The 20,048-nt window shown below is 43.5% G+C and overlaps 1 protein-coding gene across 7 annotated transcripts in view; it reads right to left on the bottom strand.

The window, feature by feature from the left end:
• ITSN1 (intersectin 1) overlaps positions 1–20,048 on the bottom strand; it is a 110,989-nt gene that overhangs the window by 24,726 nt on the left and 66,215 nt on the right. For all 7 annotated transcript variants that reach the window (XM_083884041.1, XM_083884043.1, XM_083884044.1 and 4 more), the window contains 8 exons: positions 14,915–15,159; positions 13,387–13,546; positions 11,909–12,114; positions 11,119–11,201; positions 9,521–9,687; positions 5,637–5,682; positions 3,651–3,772; positions 2,291–2,405 (listed from right to left, as the gene is read on the bottom strand). In XM_083884041.1, the coding sequence (XP_083740167.1) occupies positions 2,291–2,405; positions 3,651–3,772; positions 5,637–5,682; positions 9,521–9,687; positions 11,119–11,201; positions 11,909–12,114; positions 13,387–13,546; positions 14,915–15,159 (1,144 nt within the window). The remainder of the gene's footprint in view (positions 1–2,290; positions 2,406–3,650; positions 3,773–5,636; positions 5,683–9,520; positions 9,688–11,118; positions 11,202–11,908; positions 12,115–13,386; positions 13,547–14,914; positions 15,160–20,048) is intronic.

Below are 20,048 nucleotides of genomic sequence, written 5' to 3'. Positions count from 1 at the left end.
CACCCCAAATCCCAGCCTGGGCATCCCTGGCAGCTCCTGGAGCTCTGGGGCTGTGCCCATTCTCTGCAGTGCCCAGCATCCTCTGGGGGAAGATCTTTCCCTAAAATCCAACCTCAATCCCTCCTGACCCACATGCAAAGGTCACCTCTGGACATTGCCCATGGCTCAGGACAGCTCCAGGACCCTGCAGTGACTGGAGCCCATCCTGGGGCTCAGCTCAGCCCTCCCAGACTGACTCCAGGGTTTAAAAACCCCAAACGGTTTCACGGAATCCCAAACGGTATCATGGAATCCCAAAGAGTTTCATGGAATCCCAAAGAGTTCTGTGGAATCCCAAAGAGTTTCATGGAATCCCAAAAGGTTTCATGGAATCCCAAAGGGTATCATGGAATCTCAAAGAGTTTTGTGGAATCCCAAAGAGTTTTGTGGAAACCCAAAGAGTTTCGTGGAATCACAAAGAGTTTCGTGGAATCCCAAAGAGTTCCATGGAATCCCAAAGAGTTCTGTGGAATCCCAAAGAGTTTTGTGGAATCCCAAAGAGTTCCATGGAATCCCAGCAGGGCTTGGGTTACAAGGGACCTAAAGCCCATCCAGTGCCACCCCTGCCATGACAAGGACACCTTCCACTGTCCCAGGGTGTTCCAGCCTGGCCTGGAATCCTCCACCAGGACTGGTCAGCAGACAGGAAAATCTGGGACACGTTTGAATTTCCACTATTGGAAGCTGCATAATCCAAAAAACAAAACAAAACAAAAAAAAAGCCAGTGCTGATGTCCTTGTTATCACAGTGAGGTTTTCAGAACACAAAAATAGTGAAAAATGAGAGAGAAAATTAACAGAACTGGACAAAAAACAGCCCAGGTCATCTAGGCTGCTCTGCTGGCACCCCAGGACTGGTTCCAGCAGGGATTTTCTATTTCCTTGCAGTGGAACTCATCCAATCTCAGGATACAGCTGGTTCTGCTCACTTCTGACAAAGCAGTTCCCTGAATTCCCTGAAGCAGCAGGACTGTTTAGTTAAATAAATAATCCCCTCTATGTCTCTGCTGTTTTTCTCTTTGCCAGGCCACAAGGCTTCTGGTTTTTCCCACCAGACATCAGACTTCTATTAATGAGCCTTGCTGGCAGCTTCTCTCCAGTGGATTAATCGTAAAATTTGCTTTTATTTTCATAATAAATAAAACCAGCAACTTATTTCAATTTGCCAAACAGCTTCTCCCCCCCCTCCTTTTTTTAATTACAGTTTGATTAAGATTTTGTTCTGCAGACAACACAAAAAGTGCTAAAATTTTATTCTGTAAAATTCAGCATGTGCAGAAAGCCCCAGATTGTCAAACCTGAAATGATTTCAAAAATATATATTAAAAAAATCTCATCACATTTCCTTGTGTCTCAATGCTGAGTTACCATTCTAAACCTGAATTCCATGAGGCTTTAGAGAAGGCATTTTCTGGACCTTTAAAACAACCACCAGAGGGGCCAGTCAGCACCAGCTCCAGAAACTCAGGATCGTGGAATGGGATCTGAAAAGGCCCTTCCAGCCCAGCCATGCTGTGATTCCATGGGAATGTTCATGTTTTGTGTCCTTTCATAAAGCCTGAGGTGCAGGAGGAAAGCTCCCTCCCCATGGGGGGATTGTCCCATGTCACCTCAAGGACCTGCAGGATCCACCCCTGGATCCTCCTGAGCCTCTCCAGCTCCTGCTTCAGTCAGGGATGGGATGGGATGGGATGGGATGGGATGGGATGGGATGGGATGGGATGGGATGGGATGAAAACAAGGACTGGGATGGGAACAGGGACTGGGATGGGATGAGAACAAGGACTGGGATGGGATGGGAACAGGAACTGGGATGGGATGAGAACAGGAACTGGGATGAGAACAGGGATAGGATGGGATGTGAACAAGGAGTGGGATGGGATGGGATGAGAACAGGGACTGGGATGGGAACAGGGACTGGGATGGGATGGGATGAGAACAGGGACTGGGATGGGAACAGGGACTGGGATGGGATGGGATGAGAACAGGGACTGGGATGAGAACAGGGATTGGGATGAGAACAGGGACTGGGATGGGATGGGATGGGAACAGGGACTGGGATGGGAACAGGGACAGGGATGGGATGGGATGAGAACTGGGATGGGACGAGAACAGGGACTGGGATGGGCTGGGATGGTTTGGGGGACACAGCAACACCCCAAAGGCTCCGGAGCTCCCCAGCCCTCCCCACTGCAGGCCCAGCACAGGCTCAGGACCCAGGGAAGGGGTGGCAGGGGCAGGCAGGGCTCACCTGAGGGTGCTGCAGGCCTGGGCAGCTCGGTGGGGGTGCTCTTGCTGGTGCCAGGGCTCAGCAGTTTGACGTAGTTGGCCGGGAACCAGCCGATCTGGCGCTTCTTGCCCCGCGCCTGCCGAGACAGACACTGCTCACCCAGGGCTGGGGCAGCCAGGGCTCCACCAGCTCAGCCAGCAGCCCAGACCAGGGGGAAAATGGATTTACTAAGGGAAAACTCAGCTGTTTTGTACCACTAGTTAAACATTTTAATATTAACATATTGATATTTCTAATTAAACGCTTGTTCGTGATGTAAAGAATTATATTTAAGTAGATTCTCCAGATTGTGACAGTTTAAAATGTCACAGTTTAAACAGAGATTAAGAATCTGAATTTCCTCTTTTCTTTTACAAAAATATATCCAAGCTCCTTGGATATATTTTCCTTGTGTCACCAAAGCAGGAAACCTCATCCTGTTATTACCCCAACTCCATTGTCCAGTGCAAATCAAATCTATAAAAATTCCTTACAGTAAGAAAGGTTCTTCCAGAACTTTGAATCCCAGCTTCTAACTCTACACCAAAAATGATCTTAACTGTTTATTCTCTGTTTGTGTTAGAGTAAGGTTGGCATTTTGGGCAAGGAGAATTTTGCCTCTTAAAAACAAATTGTTGGTTTTGGTGGGAAAAAAAATCAATTAAAGGATTTACTATTCTTGAACTACTTTTTTCCCTGTCTAAATCTTTACTAAAAAAGAAAACACTTGATCTGAAGTCTATTTAGATAATTTAAGATGTTTTTGAACGTTGCATTAAAACAGCAATGTCATGTTTAAAACATTTGCCTTATTTTCCCTTCACTCAGACCCTCAAATGTGGAACAGGAGAATAAAAAGAACAGTCAGGGATTGATAACAAAATAAAACCCAACTGTAAAACCACATGTAAGATATTAAAGTATCTAAACTTACATGGGAATATTTACACAATCAAAATTGAATTGTTTCAGAGCCTCAGAGCAGCTGCTCAGTGATAACTGTGACAGCTCTTGCCCAGAAGTTTCTTTTCTGTCTTAAAATACATTTAATGGAGACTCTTTAAAGCTAAAAGTTACCACCAGCATCAAGGTTAGTGAGAGAAAACCCCAAAGGAATCCTGGAAGAGGAATTCTCCACAAAAGATGAAAAAAAAAAAATCTCCTGCCTCTCTGGTTACCCCAAATCCATGGCAAGGGCTGGGGCTGTTCTTGGAAATTTTATCAAATTTATTTCTCATTGACACATTTAGCATTTTGAGCTGCTAAAAACCAACTTTTTTTTTTTTTTTTTTTTTTTTTTTTAATGGAATTTTACATGGGGAAAAATAAAAAAGGAACTAACTTGAAGCTCTCCTTCCCACCAACCACCTGGATTCTTCTTTCTGATGAGAATCAACTGGCCAGGAGCAAGAGTCAGTTGTTCTGGGCCTGTTGCTGTGTAAGAGGCAATAACTTGGGCAATTTCTGTTGGAGCAGAGGAGGAGAGAAAAGGTTAATTTGAAAAAAATTGAATACATTTTATCCAACATTAATTCTGCTCTAACACTGTGTTATTTCTTTCCACACAACTGTTATGGATTTCTGTATTTCCATGGATAGATGTGGTAATTGTAAAATAAATGAGAGGTTCAGAGCACTAGAGGAATAAATAAGTAATAAAACAGAGGTGCAGCAGCTCTGTGATCAAAAATGTTTAAAACAGAGAATAATAGAGATGAAAAATGTTTGAAACAGATAATAATAATAATAGGAATAGGAACTGTACAGCTCTTAAAATCCAGTGTTTTCCAGTAAACACATCTTTGCACTGAGCTCCCTAAGAAGAGGAGCCACATCAATGACTGAATAATGAAGTTGCACCAAGAATTTGTACCAAATTAAGGCTGGCAGGAAATTTTTCACCACCTGACCCCAAAAATGAATGTTTTCCAAATGCAGCAAACAGGATTTCTCTGGGAACAGGAGGGGACACAGAGGAACTGGGAGTTCACAATTCCAGGGAATTGCCCAAAGCAAGTGTTGGGAGTTTCCTCTGCCCCACAGTGTTTGAGGAAAGGCAGGGAACAATTCTGGTGCCCACAGAGTTAACCCAGGAGCTGATGGAGCTGCAGGAATTCTGGAGTCTCCTCAAAGTCCCCAGTCCATGTGCAGGGTGAGGTTTAACACACACAATGTGGGGTTGGTGCTGCTGGACCTTCCCTGGGGGATCCAGGACAGTCACTCAACCCTAAGGAATTCATTCCAAAGGCAGCTGGAGGCAGAGGAACCCATAAATCCTGGAAAGTTGGGAATTGAGGGAGGGTTTGGTGCAGGGAAGACACAAAGAGTTGAAGCCCAACGTGGAAATGATCAAATGATTGATGTGAAATTTAGATGGAAAGGAGCATTAAGGATCATTAAAAATGATCAGAGAAGCATTTGAGATAGAAATGAGCAGCGTGAGGAGGATGAGGAACAGAGGGATGAGGAGCAGTCCAGGGGCACTGCAAAGAACACAGGAATCAACTACAGCAGAAGCTCCTTCAGCAGGGAGAGGCAGGGAGGTGATGGCAAGGCCTGGAGCTGAGTTATAAATGGGCTTTAAACCTGGATCTGGGATTAGCACACAAATTCATGGAGCCATGGAATGATTTGGGTTGGAAGGACCCCAAAGCCCATCCAGTGCCACCCCTGCCATGGCAGGGACACCTCCCACTGTCCCCAATGTCCAACCTGGCCTTGGGCACTGCCAGGGATCCAGGGGCAGCCACAGCAAATCTGGGAATTCTCTTCCAGGGCCTGCCCACCCTGCCAGGGAACAATTCCTGCCTGAGATCCCACCCAGCCCTGCCCTTTCCAGAAGCCCAACAACTCCCTGGCTTTGCCCTCACCCAGCACTGACTCTGCTTTTGGTTTTTCTCTGCTCTAAACCTTCCACTCTCCTGCCAGCATCTGTTGTATTTAATTCAAAAATTTCTCCTCCTTCCTCTCCAAAAGCTTGGGACAAGTCCCAAGGCAAGGCAGGACAAGGGGGAAAGGCTCCCACTGCTCTGCTGAGCAATCCAGCAGGAAGTTTGCATTCACTTTTGAGCAGGCAGATTTTTATTCTCTACCTACATGTTATTCAGTGATTGACACGCTGGAGTGATTAGAGGATGAATTCTTTTATTACAGTTACATTATTTATTAACTGCATTTATTCCAGTTATTTTATAATGCTTTTCATCAGTGCAAACTGCTCCAAGATGACCAAGAGCAAACATAATCTATTTTCATGGAAAAGTCTTTGTTGCCATTGAATTGAACACTTAAGAACAGAGAGAAGGTGCTGTCACAATATTTGACTCACCAGGTTTCTTCCCTAAGCTTCCTGTTTTCCCAGCTGCTCCTGGAGCCTTGAAATGGAGAACAAGATGCAAGTTTAGCACTCAGGTTTCTTTCTCCAGTACATGAAAATGATTTACAAAGCTTCACTCAACACATTCAACAAGCACAGCAGTCAAAAACTCACAAGGAAATTCTGTTCTTACAGAAATCCTTAATATTTTAGATGGCAATAAACATCTGGGAATAAATACCAAGCATGAAGTGGATGATTTGTAAATGCAGAAGTGCAGACTTTTATTCCCTTTTATGGGCTGCAAATACCAAAGTAGATTCCATTTGTAATCCCAAAGTAGATCCCATTTATAATCCCAAATTATAACCCATTTGTAATCCCAAAGTATAACCTGTTTGTAATCCCAAAGTAGATCCTATTTATAATCCCTAAATATAATCCATTTGTAATTCCAAACTATAATCTATTTGTAATCCCTAAATAGATCCCATTTGTAATTCCAAAATATAATTTATTTGTAATTCCAAAGTATAATCCATTTGTAATCCCAACGTAGATCCCATTTCTAATCCCAACATAGATCCCATTTCTAATCCCAAAGTAGATCCCATTTGTAATTGCAAATCCATCTATCTGCAGAAGAGGAATTTTGTGGAGGTGAGCTGAAACAATAGAAGTTTCCATCCCTCCAAACAGCTGGATTGCAAATATTCCTGAGAAACTCCCTGCACCAAGACAGGGTGAGGTGAGGGATGAACATCAACATCCAAGGGGTTGGGAAGCAAAGTTTTTAAACAGCCACAAGAAATCCAGCAAAACTTGACCAGTCCAGTTCCTGCCCCCTAAATAATTCCTGCAGTTTCCTCCCAGGCCACTGAAAGTTCTGTGCTCTGCAGTAAAGAGGTTTGAGGTGGATAAAGGAACTTAAATCTGAACTGTATTGTGGCCAGAAATGTTGGGGAGTCATAAATGTCCTCTTGCCTTCCACATTTCACCTCCCTCAACTTCACCTTCTTCACCCTCAGGATCCTCCAACATCAAATGACTTGAGGGTTTCCACAGAATCCTAAATCCTCTGTGGAAAAGAAGAGTTTTCTGCTCCATATTCTCCCTATCAACTGATGCTTTGAAAACTTGGGGATTCTGGCAGAAATTAAACTGAGGAGTAACTAAAGAACAACTCCATGGCCGTGCAAACCCTCGTGTTGGTTTTGAGTCACTTATAAAATGGATTATCAGACACATCTTCAGCTTTGATGTCCCAGTGCTCCTTCCCTGTCACTGTCAGATTGTTACAGTTACACCCCACAGGAGCAGCAAATCTTCCTCCTCTGAGTGTCCCCAGATCCTCACCCTTCCCTGCAGCCCTGGGATTTGGGTGACAGGGCAGGGAGCCAGGAGAGCCCCACAGGGAACAGGGACAGCTCTGGGGACAGGGGGAGATGGTCTTGACACAGAGAGGGATGAACCAAAGGACTGACAGAGTGATCCCAGGAATTCCTTCTGCTCTGGGAACTGTTTCACTCTCTGCTGTCCTCAGGAAAAGAACAAGTGCCTGGAGCTTCAGAGAACCCCCTCCTGCCAACTTCCCTTGGCCAGAATCCATGCTGCTGGATTTTAGCACATGGACAGACCAAACAGGCTGGGACATTGTCTTTACTGTGAAACAGAGAGATGATTTTAAAATGAAAACTCCATAACCACCTTGACCAGACTGAGTCTGAATTGTTTTTGAAGATTCTTCCTGCAAAAGCAGAAGGAACACATGGGAAAGTCCTACAGTACTTCAATAAATAAATTAATTAATAAATAGCACATTTAGGTCCCTGTTTCTGGCCCACTCAGGAGATGGAGAAGGATTTCCCATTCCTTCTGCTGAGAGAAAACACAGCAGTGAGGACAGAGCCTGTTCTGGACACTCAGTGAACACCTGAGGGCATTTTGTGATACGGGATGGACTCTCCTGAGCCAGCAGAGCAGAATTTGCTTTGTCAATTAATTAAACCCCAGCAAGGACTTGCCAATTGTGGTGTACAGCAGGACCCTTCAAATCCCAACTTGATCCACTCAGGGATTATTTTCTGAACCCCTGTGCAAGGTTTTATAATCAGATGTCTTGAGATTGTTGTGTTTTCAAGCCTGCCCTGAGCTCCATCCCCACAGAGGGAATTCTCACCAGTGTCCAGAATAAAATCCTGTATCCATCCACCTCCCCCTAAGGAAAACCCTCAGAATGGGCCATTGTGCCATTGTTCCTCTGAAGAACAAAGATTTTCCCACTTTTTTTTTAATAAACTGAAGCTTGAAGGAAAAGGGAATGGTTTATTTTAGCACCCTGAGGTGAATGGGCACAGCCTGGCACAGAAGAACAAATTAAAAAAATTCTTCTGCTATAGAAACCACTGAGATTTTGAGTCATTGCTAGAAACTCTGCCCTTGCTGCTGAAAGATCACCCCTGCTTTTCTTTGGGCCTGTCAACAGTGCAGAACACATGAAATTATTTCCCTTTTCAGACCGTTTTGCAGGCCCAGGCAGCTGTCCAAGCACAGCAGCACATCTGAGTGCCCAGAGAGGCAGGACTGTGAAATCCTCTGCAAAAACTGGCTCTGGAGCAGGCTGGAGAGCAAAACCCAGTTACCCACTTGGAGACAGATCCGTGTCCTGCAGGCACAGGATAAAAAATACATCCCAGGAGCAGAGGCTGCACCAGCTCTGAGCTTCTTCCTCCCTTTCTCATCAAGATTTGAGCTGAAGGTGGGATTTTCACCAGCACAAAGGACACTTGGAGCACTTTTGGATGAGCTGGTGCAGTTTTTCAAGTGGCAGAAACACCGAACTGAGCTCTCTGACAAAAGGAAACTCAGAATTGAGCACCTGAGCTCTCCACAAGGATTTGCCAACACTGTCCCAATCCCATCTCTCCAAGGACTTCAATACTGAACATCATTAATTACAAGGTTTTTAATCCTGGCCCAGAGGATGTGGATGGAATTTCTTGACACTGCAGAAATTTCCTCCTGAAAGGTTTTCTACAGCTGCAGATCTCACTGCAGGTTTTATCCTCTGGCTTTTCCAGCAGCAGGAATGGTTTTAAGGAGTGATTCTGTTCAGTCTTTCACTGAGTTTCTGTGCATTATCATCCAGATTCCCCCAAATCCACTGATTTTTATTTATTTACCTTTAACCCTCCCATTATTCCAGAAATATAAACCAAAATCTTTCTCATCAAGAGATCAGTTATGTACCCAACTCTGAATCTAAACTAATTCCTACTGGGAGATAAATTATCCCCTCAACATAAATTATCCTCCCATATAAATGAGAGAACATCTCTCTTCAGATTGCCTAAAAAGAAAGGAAGAAAAAAAAAAAAAAAAAAAAAAGAAAAAAAAAATAACCCAAAACCACATGTTTGATGAAATTATTTCAAGATAAAAAGAGATGAAACAGAACCTCTATTAGTCAGTCCAAAACTGTCAAATAAATACAGTAGTTAGCAAAGTTTTGGGGCAAAATTTATTTTCCTTGATTGCAAGAAATGGTGGGCAAAAATATAATAGACTGAAATATTTTTTGTGTAGATTTTTGGGCTTTTTTTTTTTTTAATAATGGCAGTAAGATACAGCTCAGACATTAAAAATTTACCAGAGCAATAAAACAATCATGGCTGTTCTGATCAATGTCTAAAAAACTGCCAAGTGCATTACTGAGGTTGGCATTACTTTAATAAATGATCCCCAAAGTTATTTATGATATTAAATTGTAAAATGCAATTATTGTTGTTATTGTAATTATTTTCCCCTTCCAGTCTCACTCAATAAATCTGCAATGTGTTTTTATTCCCCTGGTCTTGCAGCTACAACTACAAGCCCCAAAGAAAACATTTCTCTACCTCAGAATCTTTGAGTCTCACATAATTAGATGGGAAAACTCCTGATTTATCACCCAGCGTTCCCGTCCACCAGTCACCATCTTTCTTTGTCACCAGGATCAGGTCACCTTGTTGGAAAGTGAGGTCCCCCTGCTCCGAGCTCTCGTAGGTGTACATGGCAATGTACTCTGCAAAAATAAAAATAACAGCACATGGAGAATTCCTGGAGCCTCTGCAAAATCTCATTTACACCAGGGCTAGGCAGAAGGCAAATTTATTATTTATTGCTCAGAGAAATGTCAATATTTAATGAAGAGAATTGTATCTATGAGGAGTGGAGAGGATCTATCACAAAGCTGGCTCAAGGGGGGGTTGTACAGAATTTGCTATTATAATTAAATTGTACATAAATCATTCATTTAGATATTAAATATCTTCCCCAGTGGTTTGTGCTTTGTGCTGATGAGTGGAGTTTTCAGAGTTTGGGATGCAAAGGCCACACACCTTAAAAATCACCTTCTGCACATGAGCTTTTCTCCAACCCTCTCAACAGAAGATGTTAAATCCTTGTTCTGCTGTTTCTCAAAACCACAGCTTTTTTTGAAGTGTTTAAACAAAATTGTGTTTCTTTTTAATACAAACACAACAGCTGAGATATCTCAGGGGACAATTCTCTGCATTTCCACAATTCCTTCACCTCAAATAGGAGGAAAATCAGAACAAGGAGATCCCAAACCAGCTGGGATTCCATGGAATATTAACTGAGCAAGAGCAGCTGAACTTTGAAATAATTGATCATCTCCCTTTTCTCTGCTGTTCTCTCCTTGTGCTGCTCATGCTAGACACAAATTCAATGTAAACATCCCTAAAACTGTAGCTGGAATTGCAGTAACAAACTTCAGGTGTGTTGTAGGGATGATAAACAAATGTTCACCTGTAACCTACATTTAGATTAATTGATTTCTTCTGCCTGTGATTTAATTAACCTACAGCTGACTCTGCACTGGAGGGAATTAGAAGTTAATTAAAGAGTTAAAGCAGCTCATGTGGGGACATTCCCCTCCAGCTGAAGGGTGACAACAGTCAGGAATTGCCCATTTAAAACCCTTCAGGAAAATATCTGTGAATTTTGTGGCTGTGCCTCAGGCTCCACCTTTAACACAAGGATCCCCAGTGTTCTCTAAGTGACTGGCACTGCCTTCATTAAGAGCTTTAATGAAACATTGGGAATGAGCTTTGGGGGAAATTAAGATATTTTAATTAATTTTAATTTTAATCAATTCCTGACACCATGGACAGATGTGATTATGGGGCCCTCTGTGAAAACCCATTTGAGATCAGAAAATGTTACCAAAATAATGGCAAAAAAATAATAGAACTATTGGAAAAAGCACAAACTACAAAAGATATTTTCATGATATGTGAAATTATTCCTTCTCTATACACAACATGCATAAACTGTTACTCTAATAACACTAAATCATTCTAGAGGCAAACTGATTTTTTTACAGGGATTTTAACACCACCTGAAGATCCCAACCTGATTCCTGATGTTGGGAAAAAGCAGAATTCTTGTGTTCAGTGGCAGTGAGAGGCTGCCAGGGCCACCCAGGACTCACCTTCCCCTGACATCGCTGCCTTGGCTGCTGGGGATGCTACTCTTTTCAGACTAGCAGGGCTTTCTGAGGAACCAGAATCCATGCTTTAGAAGAAAATAATGGTTATTTAAGAAGTTTAAATCTCTTCAGAGAAATCATTGTTATGTTTCAAACTCAAAAATGTTGCACGTGCACCCCCAACTCCCTGGGTTTTAAAAGAAGAGACAGTAAAAGGGCAAAATAAATTCAGTGGCCTGTCATGGTCATATTTAAGCAACTTGCCTTAAATGCAGAATTTTTTGCATCTCCTCTTTATCCTCAGGAAAAAAAAAATTATCTAAAATCATTCTCATTTGTATTTCTAATGCTAATGTTGCCTTCACATTACAAAAAAATGAGATTTTAAATGTTTAATCCTTCAAGAATAATGAGAAGTGATTTAGATTTGAGGAATACCTTTTAATTATGGACAGAGAGGAGTTCTGACTGACACAGCTGTATTTCAGAAAGTCTAATACACTCATTTTTCAGTTGCAAGTTGTATAAAATTAAGAAGGTTAATTAATCTTTTGTTGTTGAGGCAAGACCCAAGGAGAACTGAGGTTCAGTTTTCTAATTGCTGACACAAATTTTCAGGATTGGAAGTCAAAAGCCTCCAGATAAAAAAAAAAAAAAAAACAAAAAACAAAAAACAAAAAACAAAAACAAGGGCCCTTTTACAGGGCAGAACTTTAAAATTCAAGCGTGCAGCTCCTCCTATTTCCCTCTACCCCAGTACAGAAATTAAGCACAGGAAAAACAAACAAAATACCTGGTGGATTTCCTAATGGGGCCTGAAATGAGCTTGACATAGGATTTGGGAAACCAGCCCTTCTGTCCCTGCACCTCCCCAAACCACCACATGTCCTGCTGCTCCAGCACGGTGATCACGTCGTTCTTGTTGAAGTTCAGGTGGTTGTCTTTCTTTGCTCTCCAAGGATACAGAGCCTGGGCTTGAAGCCCTTCCACTTTTTCACCCTTCAGAAAGAAGGAGAGAGGAGTTAGTTGTGCTCCACCTTCAGCAAGGAAGTGTTTAAAGAAAAGCTTTGTTCCTTTTTAACACAAACACAACACTTAAAATTAAGAAATTACATCCTTAGGGTGCTTAGACAGCAACAAACACAGACTCTCAACTAAAGCATCAGTTAAACTTCCCAAGTAATTCCAGAAATGTTTACAGTCCTCTTGCATTTCTGTCTGTTAACATATCATCAATGCAAGGCAAGATTAAATTAATTACTTTTACTTAAAATAAACATGTAATTAACCCTCATGAAGCTGCTCTGGCAGGACTTATAACCCATTTTATAGAAAATGATGCTTTGCTGCTAATTGTTCACGACACATTCTAATTTCCCTTTGCTCTGAGGTAGGTATTGAGTATTTCCCAAAAACAGTTTGTTGCTCCACTGAGGAAAAGGAAATGCCTGAACAGAGGGACAGAATCCAGCAGAGAAGCTTTGCCATTGCTATTCCCCTTAACCCACCTGGGAGTGAAGGTTGTCATGGGAGTCAAGAGAGCCCCAAGGAAGTGACACAAACTTGGATCACCAAAATCTAAAAGAGCCACCCCAGACCAGCAAACCAGAAACTGCTCTGTGTTAAATCCTGCCCCAGATGCTGCCAAAGGATCAAAGATCAAAGAATGGCCTGAGTTGGAATAGACATTAAATCCCATCCAGGGCCACCCCTGCCATGGCAGGGACACCTCCCACTGTCCCCAGTGTCCAACCTGGCCTTGGGCACTGCCAGGGATCCAGGGGCAGCCACAGCAAATCTGGGAATTCCATCTCAGCCCCTGCCCACCCTCCCAGGGAAGGATTTTTTCCCAACATCGCACCTAAACCTGTCATTTCTCAGTGTGAAGCCATTCCCTGTGTCCTGTCCCTTTGGCCCTTGGGAATTGTCTCTCTCCAGGTTTCCTGGGGCTCCTTCAGGCCCTGCAAGGCCACCCTGAGCTCAGCCCAAAGCTTCTCCTGTCCAGGCTGAACAATCCCAGCTGTGCCAGCCTTTCCTCCCAGCAGAGCTGCTCCATCCCTCTGCTCATCCTGGAGCCTCCTCTGGGCTCTCTCCTGCAGCTCCACGTCCTCCCTGGGCTGGGGCAGCTCTGCAGGTGGGACCATCCCTGTCACCCCTCCTGGAGGTGCTCGCCTATGTCAGGTGAGTGTTTTAATGCACAGAAAAAGTTCCCACTTTGCTCTCCAAGCCCTTGTGGTGGCTCAGAAGGTTTGGGTGAGGCCAGGAGCTCACCTGGCCCAGGACAGGGGAGGGGGATGAGCCTGTGACCGTGGCAGGGGTGAAGGCCGAGCGCTGCCGGAGCTGCCCCGCGCTGGGCACGGTCAGGGATGGCTGAGCTGCCCAGGCATCCCAGTTATCACTCTCTGCCTTCTCACTGCTGTTTGCTGGCCAGCTGCAAAGAAAAAAGAAAAGGACGATGTAATTCCTACTCTTTTTAACAACAGGAACTAAAAACATCATGCAGAACAAATATTTCAACATTCCACATTAATTTCTTTTCTCCGAGTATCCACAAGCACCTTAACTCCAGGTGCAGCAGTGCAAATGAACACTGGTTAACCACAGCTTTACCTTCACAGGCAACCCCCAAACTGAGCTCCTTGTCCTTGCCACTGAAGGACAGGATTTTATTTCAATTCTTAGCTGTGTCCCAACAAAGAGAAGTTCAAGCAGTGCAGGCTGCATTACCCACAGTGGAAAGAAATAAAAATAATAATTCTTTCCAAAACTGGTTTGAAATCCTCTCCCCTGCATGTCACTGATCTCTCACATCCCTTTTCTTTAGACACAGAATCATGGAATGGTTTGGATTTGGACCTTAAGATCCACCCAGAGCCACCCCTGCAATGGCAGGGACACCTCCCACTGTCCCCAATGTCCAACCTGGCCTTGGGCACTGCCAGGGATCCACAGCTGCTCTGGGCACCCTGTGCCAGGGCCTCCTATTGAGGTATCAGTTTATAAATATGGATTTCATGAGCAAAGGATAAGGAATTGCAGCTGATAGAAGTGCCCAGTGTTTTGAGTTAAGACATCCAGGGAAGGGGACGTGTTCAAATTCCATCAGTTTTACTAATGCTGTGATCAGGAATTAAATCATCTTTCCATGTCATCTCTATATTATACAAAACAATAAGCAAGTTGGAAGTGTTCAATAAGGATTGGTGGCAACTAATGGAGGAGAAAGGGATTTAGGAAGTTGCACTATCTGAGGAGAGCTGGAGAGGGATTGTTCATTAGGAAGAGGAGTGGCAGGGCAAGGGGGAATGGTTTCCCACTGAAAGAAAGGGAATTTAAGTGGAAGATGAGGAGAGAATTGTTCCCTGGCAGGGTGGGCAGGGCCTGGAATAGCATTCCCAGATTTGCTGTGGCTGCCCCTGGATCCCTGGCAGTGCCCAAGGCCAGGTTGGACATTGGGGACAGTGGGAGGTGTCCCTGCCATGGCAGGGGTGGCACTGGGTGGGATTTAAGGTCCATTCCAACCCAAACCAGTCTCGGATTCTGTGATTCCAAGGGAAGTGACCACCTTGGGATTTCCCCCTTGCCCACATCCTCACTTGGGGATGTCTCCTGTTCATGCTGTGCCCAGGCAGGTGTGATAATTAAAAAGTGGGAGCAGCCTCAAGTCCCACAGGGCTGTAATTTAAACTGATTCCTACAAAAAGCATCTCTCACTTCACAGAAAGTATTTTTAGTTTGCACTCTGGCTCCTGTGCTCAGTGCCAGATCCACTGAGGGGCTCAGCAGCCCCCAAACCTACGTGGAGCTGAAGTCTGCCCAGTTGTTGGCTGCTGCAGGAGCCTCTGGAGGGGCAGGGGCTCCCAGGGGAGTGGAGCTTTCCTGCACAGACACTTTGGGAGCAGCAGAGGGCTCGGCCACGGGCTTGGCAGAGGCTGGAACTTCACTGTCCGGAATTTTCTCTGCATAGTTTGCAGGGAACCATCCAGTTTTCCCCTTCAGTTCTCCACCAAGCCACCCTGGCTCTCCAGTCTGGCTTTCATCCACCTGCAGACACAGGAAGTCAGAGAGTTAACAGACACACCCTGCAAATGGGAACTTTACTGAAAACATCCCATTTCCTCCACAGTAATGAACTTTCTGCAATGCAAGAGGGCTTGACAATGTTTCTTTTTTCTTTTCCCATACTGAAATCACAGAACCATGGAATGGTCTGGGTCAGAAGGGACCCTAAAACTGTCCTGCTCCACCCCTGCCATGGCAGGGACACCTCCCACTGTCCCCAGTGTCCAACCTGGCCTTGGGCACTGCCAGGGATCCAGGGGCAGCCACAGCAAATCTGGGAATTCTATTCCAGGGCCTGCCCACCCTCCCAGAGAGGAAATTATTTCTAATATTTGATCTAAACCCATAATTCTCCAGTTTCAGGCAATTCCTCCTTGTCCTGTCCCTTTGGCCCTTGGGAATTGTCTCTCTCCAGGTTTCCTGGGGCTCCTTCAGGCCCTGCAAGGCCACCCTGAGCTCAGCCCAAAGCTTCTCCTGGCCAGGCTGAACAATCCCAGCTGTGCCAGCCTTTCCTCCCAGCAGAGCTGCTCCATCCCTCTGCTCATCCTGGAGCCTCCTCTGGGCTCTCTCCTGCAGCTCCACGTCCTCCCTGGGCTGGGCCCCAGGGCTGGGGCAGCTCTGCAGGTGGGGCCTCACCTGGGGGGGCCCAGGGGCACAATCTCAAACCCTTTCCTGATCCCTAAATTGTAGGATCAGCTCAGGGCAAGGATGAATCCCTGGACTCCCCAGAGGAGCTGGTGACAAATTCCTTTGCCTCGGGCCATTTGTTGTCTCTGTGCCTCCCACTGGAATTTGCATCCACCCTCCCCACCTGGTGCAAACCAATCCCTTGTTCTGCATTTTTGGGTCCTCCACCTGGTCTCTCAGCCCCTGGCAGCCCAAGGCAATCCCAGAAATAAAGGCACTTTGTGCTTGACCAGTTCCATGAGCTTTTCCTGCAGTGCAGAGCAAAATTTCCACTGCAGCAGAGATGGGGAAGCAGCAGGATGGGAGAGGGAAGGGCACAGCTGAGGGGGGATGTGGGAAAAAGAGGATTAAAGCTGAATCATCCACACAGGGATCAGTCACCCCAGGCAGAGTCAGGGGCAGGAACTGCAGTCACCACACACAGAGGAAACAAACAGCACTGGAAAGGCAAAATTTGGTTTGTGGAGATGCTCCAAAATGAGCATCTTTGAGTTGAGCTCTGTTTCAACAGAAACACTGGGATTCTTCAGGCATAAAGAAAAAAGAAAAATAACCAAAAGGTTTTAGAGGCACCCAGTTAATGCTTCTGCAGGAGAGGACTTGAAGCTGCAGTAATTCTAAAGCTGCCTGTGAGGATACTCAGATCTCTGCTTATTCAACCCAATTAAGTTCTCTATGCACACTCATGAAAAGGCACTTTTCATGAAGGATAATTTAAACTTCATAATTCATTTCAGCTCTGGTTTCTTCTTCATCTAAAATACAGTGTCACCTGGTTTTGCAGTACCAAAAATTTGAAATTTTAAATCAATTCCTTTGAATCATTTTAAAGCTATTTTGTTTCAACTTCCTTAAATTTTTACACTCACCATCCACAAGTCCCAACAACAATCCCAGATTATTTTTTTCCAAAATACAACCAAGACTTTATATGTCCACCTGAACAGTGAATTACAGTGTGTGGGAGGTTGTTTTCATTTATTTAAATGTACTTTAGAGCCACAGCTGACAAGTCCTTAATTTTGTGGATCACAAAGAGGATTGATTCCAACTCCAACAATCAATAACTAAGAAAACTGATAAGAAAATGTCATTAAAATTTGTTGTAGATTTTTCAGGGAAGAATTTCTGTTCCCACACAAAAGCTTGGTTGAGCTATAGCCAGGATTAAAATCAATCTACACTTACAGTGGAAGAAATTTAAAAAGTACATTGAAAGGATAAGATAATTAAAGTGGGAGAATTAAAAAGGCAGAATAATTGTGTGATCCATGGCACCAGATCCAGTGGTGCCACAGGCTTTTCCCAGCAGCCAGGCAGGGCACAGCCATCCCCAGACTGGGAATCCTTTTCCTTCCTGGATAAATCCTCCTCCTCCTCCTCCCTGGTTCCTCAGCCAGGGCTCATGCCCAGGATGAAAAAAGGTTTACACTCTTGGAAAGATCATTCCCAAGCTCTGGGAAAGGCCCAGCTCCTGTGACAGAATGAGCTCTGCAGCCTCATTCCAGCCAGGATTCCAATCCAGGATTCCAGCCCAGGATTCCAGCCCAGGATTCCAGCCCAGGATTCCAGCCCAGGATTCCAGCCCAGGATTCCAATCCAGGATTCCAGTCAGGATTCCAGCCAGGATTCTAATCCAGGATTCCAATTCAGGATTCCAGCCCAGGATTCCAGCCCAGGATTCCAGCCCAGGATTCCAATTCAGGATTCCAATCCAGGATTCCAGCTCAGGATTCCAGCTCAGGATTCCAGCTCAGGATTCCAGCCCAGGATTCCAGTCAGGATTCCAATCCAGGATTCCAGCCCAGGATTCCAGCTCAGGATTCCAGCCCAGGATTCCAGCCAGGATTCCAATCCAGGATTCCAGCTCAGGATTCCAGCCCAGGATTCCAGCTCAGGATTCCAGCCCAGGATTCCAGGATTCCAGCCCAGGATTCCAGCTCAGGATTCCAGCCCAGGATTCCAGGATTCCAGCCCAGGATTCCAGGATTCCAGCCCAGGATTCCAGCTCAGGATTCCAGACCAGAATTCCAGCCCAGGATTTCAGCTTCTGAATCTTTTTAAAGCTATTTTGTTTCAATTTCCTTAAATTTTTACACCCACCATCCACAAATCCCAACAAAAAAATCCCAGATTATTTTTTTCCAAAATACAACCAAGACTTTAAATGTCCACCTGAACAGTGAATTACAGTGTGTGGAAGGTTATTTTTATTTACCTCCTGCCCACTGCATGGTCCAAAATGGGTCAGAATTTGAATTCCAGTGTGGACAAGCTCCATTTGTGTGAGGACACATCCCCAGGGAACAGGGATTTGGGGGGACAGGAAGCTCCCAGCACTGATATCACCAGCCAGCCTCACTTTAACACTGAGCTTACAAATTGCTTTTTTTCTAAAGAAAAAAGGCACCACTGGGACCTTTGGATCCACAGGACAAACACAGGGAGAGCTGAGGGAGGAGCCAAAGGCAACATCAAAAGCAAACCCTGGTCCAGGGTGTCTGAATTACTTTTGATAAAGAGCTGGGGTTTGATAATTTGACCCAAAGCCAAAAGGAACTGCAGGGGGACAGACTGTGGTGATGGAGCCCCTGGCAGCACTTACCCACTCCCTTTTCACCTCCAGGGCAAGCAGGGATGCAAAGCAAGGCACAGCAAGGTTACAGCTCAGCTCTGAGCACTCAGCAGCCCCTAAACCCTCCCTGCAGGGCAGCAGAGCCCCCGGGAACCTGCCTCAATTATGGTTAAAATCATTTAAATAAAGGCAACAGAGAGGAGTTACCCTGCTGGGGCTGAGTGGGGTAAAATCCAGTCCATAAGTAACAAAGGTGGTCTCAAAGTTTCTATTTAAATATGTGTAGTGCTCCTTAGTATCACATATTTTTTAGGGAAAAATGTTATTTTCCTCGCAAATCTCTTTTTAAAAATTATTTCAGTGCCCTTTAGAATTGTGTGTTTCAGGGAAAATGTTACTTCCCTGCAAATGTCTATTTAAAAATCATTTCAGTGCTCCTTAGAATCACATATTTGAGGAAAAATGTTATTTTCCCTGCATTAACAGGGATAAATATGTGCAGAACTGCTTAGAACCATATATTTTGAGGGGAAAAAAAAGTTATTTTCACTGCAAATATCTATTTAAAAATGTATAAAATGCTTTTTAAAAATCACAATTTTCCCAAAAGGTGTGAATTTCACCTATTTCCCAGGAAAACAATTCCCCAGCAGCCTCCAGAGTCTCCTCTCCACCACCATTTCCATCTTTACAACCTGTTGTATCCTCACTCCGAGTCCTCAGCAGTGACACCGAGCCAGGATTCACTTTGGATTTTCCAGAAGAACATTCCAAGGTCACAAACACCCCATAAGTAAAAAGCCAAACCAACCCCAAAAGGTTCAATTTCCCAGAACAAGTGTTTTTAAAAATAATAATAATTACAACTTAGGGGAGCCTACAAAGTGTGTTTTTTCCAAAATTCACTGTTACTAAACCAAGCTCTTAAAATCAATTTTGTTGGGTAGGAAACTGTTGGGAATAAACTTCCCCCAGTGAACATAATTTAAGAATTCCCCCAGGAATTTTCATTCTGCATGTTAAGAATACACTAATGATTAATTAGTATTAATATCCATTTAATCTCTGCAGCCATTAACCAGGGAATTATAACTTGGAGAGAAAAAAGCAAATCTTGCTTCAGAGTTTGACACAACACACTGACCACATCCCTGAAAAATTGGAGGTTATTCTCTATCAACACATCTGCAACTAAATTTTTGGGAATTTAAAGTTTCCTTTCTTGCAATATAAATTTTAAATATAAAATTTAAATATAAAATTTAAATATAAATTTCAATTATAAATTTTAAATATGAATTTCAAATATGAATTTCAAGTATAAATTTCAAATATAGATTTCAAATATAAATTTTAAATATAAATTTTAAATATAAATTTTAAATCTAATTTTCAAATATAAATTTCAAATATAAATTTGAAATATAAATTTGAAATATAAATTTCAATTATAAATTTCAATTATAAATTTTAAATATAAATTTCAAATATATATTTTAAATATAAATTTTAAATATAAATTTCAAATATAATTTTTAAATATAAATTTCAATTATAAATTTCAAATATAAATTTCAAATATAAATTTGAAATCTAATTTTCAAATATA

Source organism: Zosterops lateralis (genome assembly GCF_965231275.1).
Source record: "Zosterops lateralis genome assembly, chromosome: 2".
Classification (NCBI taxonomy): Eukaryota; Metazoa; Chordata; class Aves; order Passeriformes; family Zosteropidae; genus Zosterops; species Zosterops lateralis.
The sequence above is the reverse complement of the archived record's forward strand: the minus strand, read 5'-3'. Positions and strand labels throughout refer to the sequence as shown.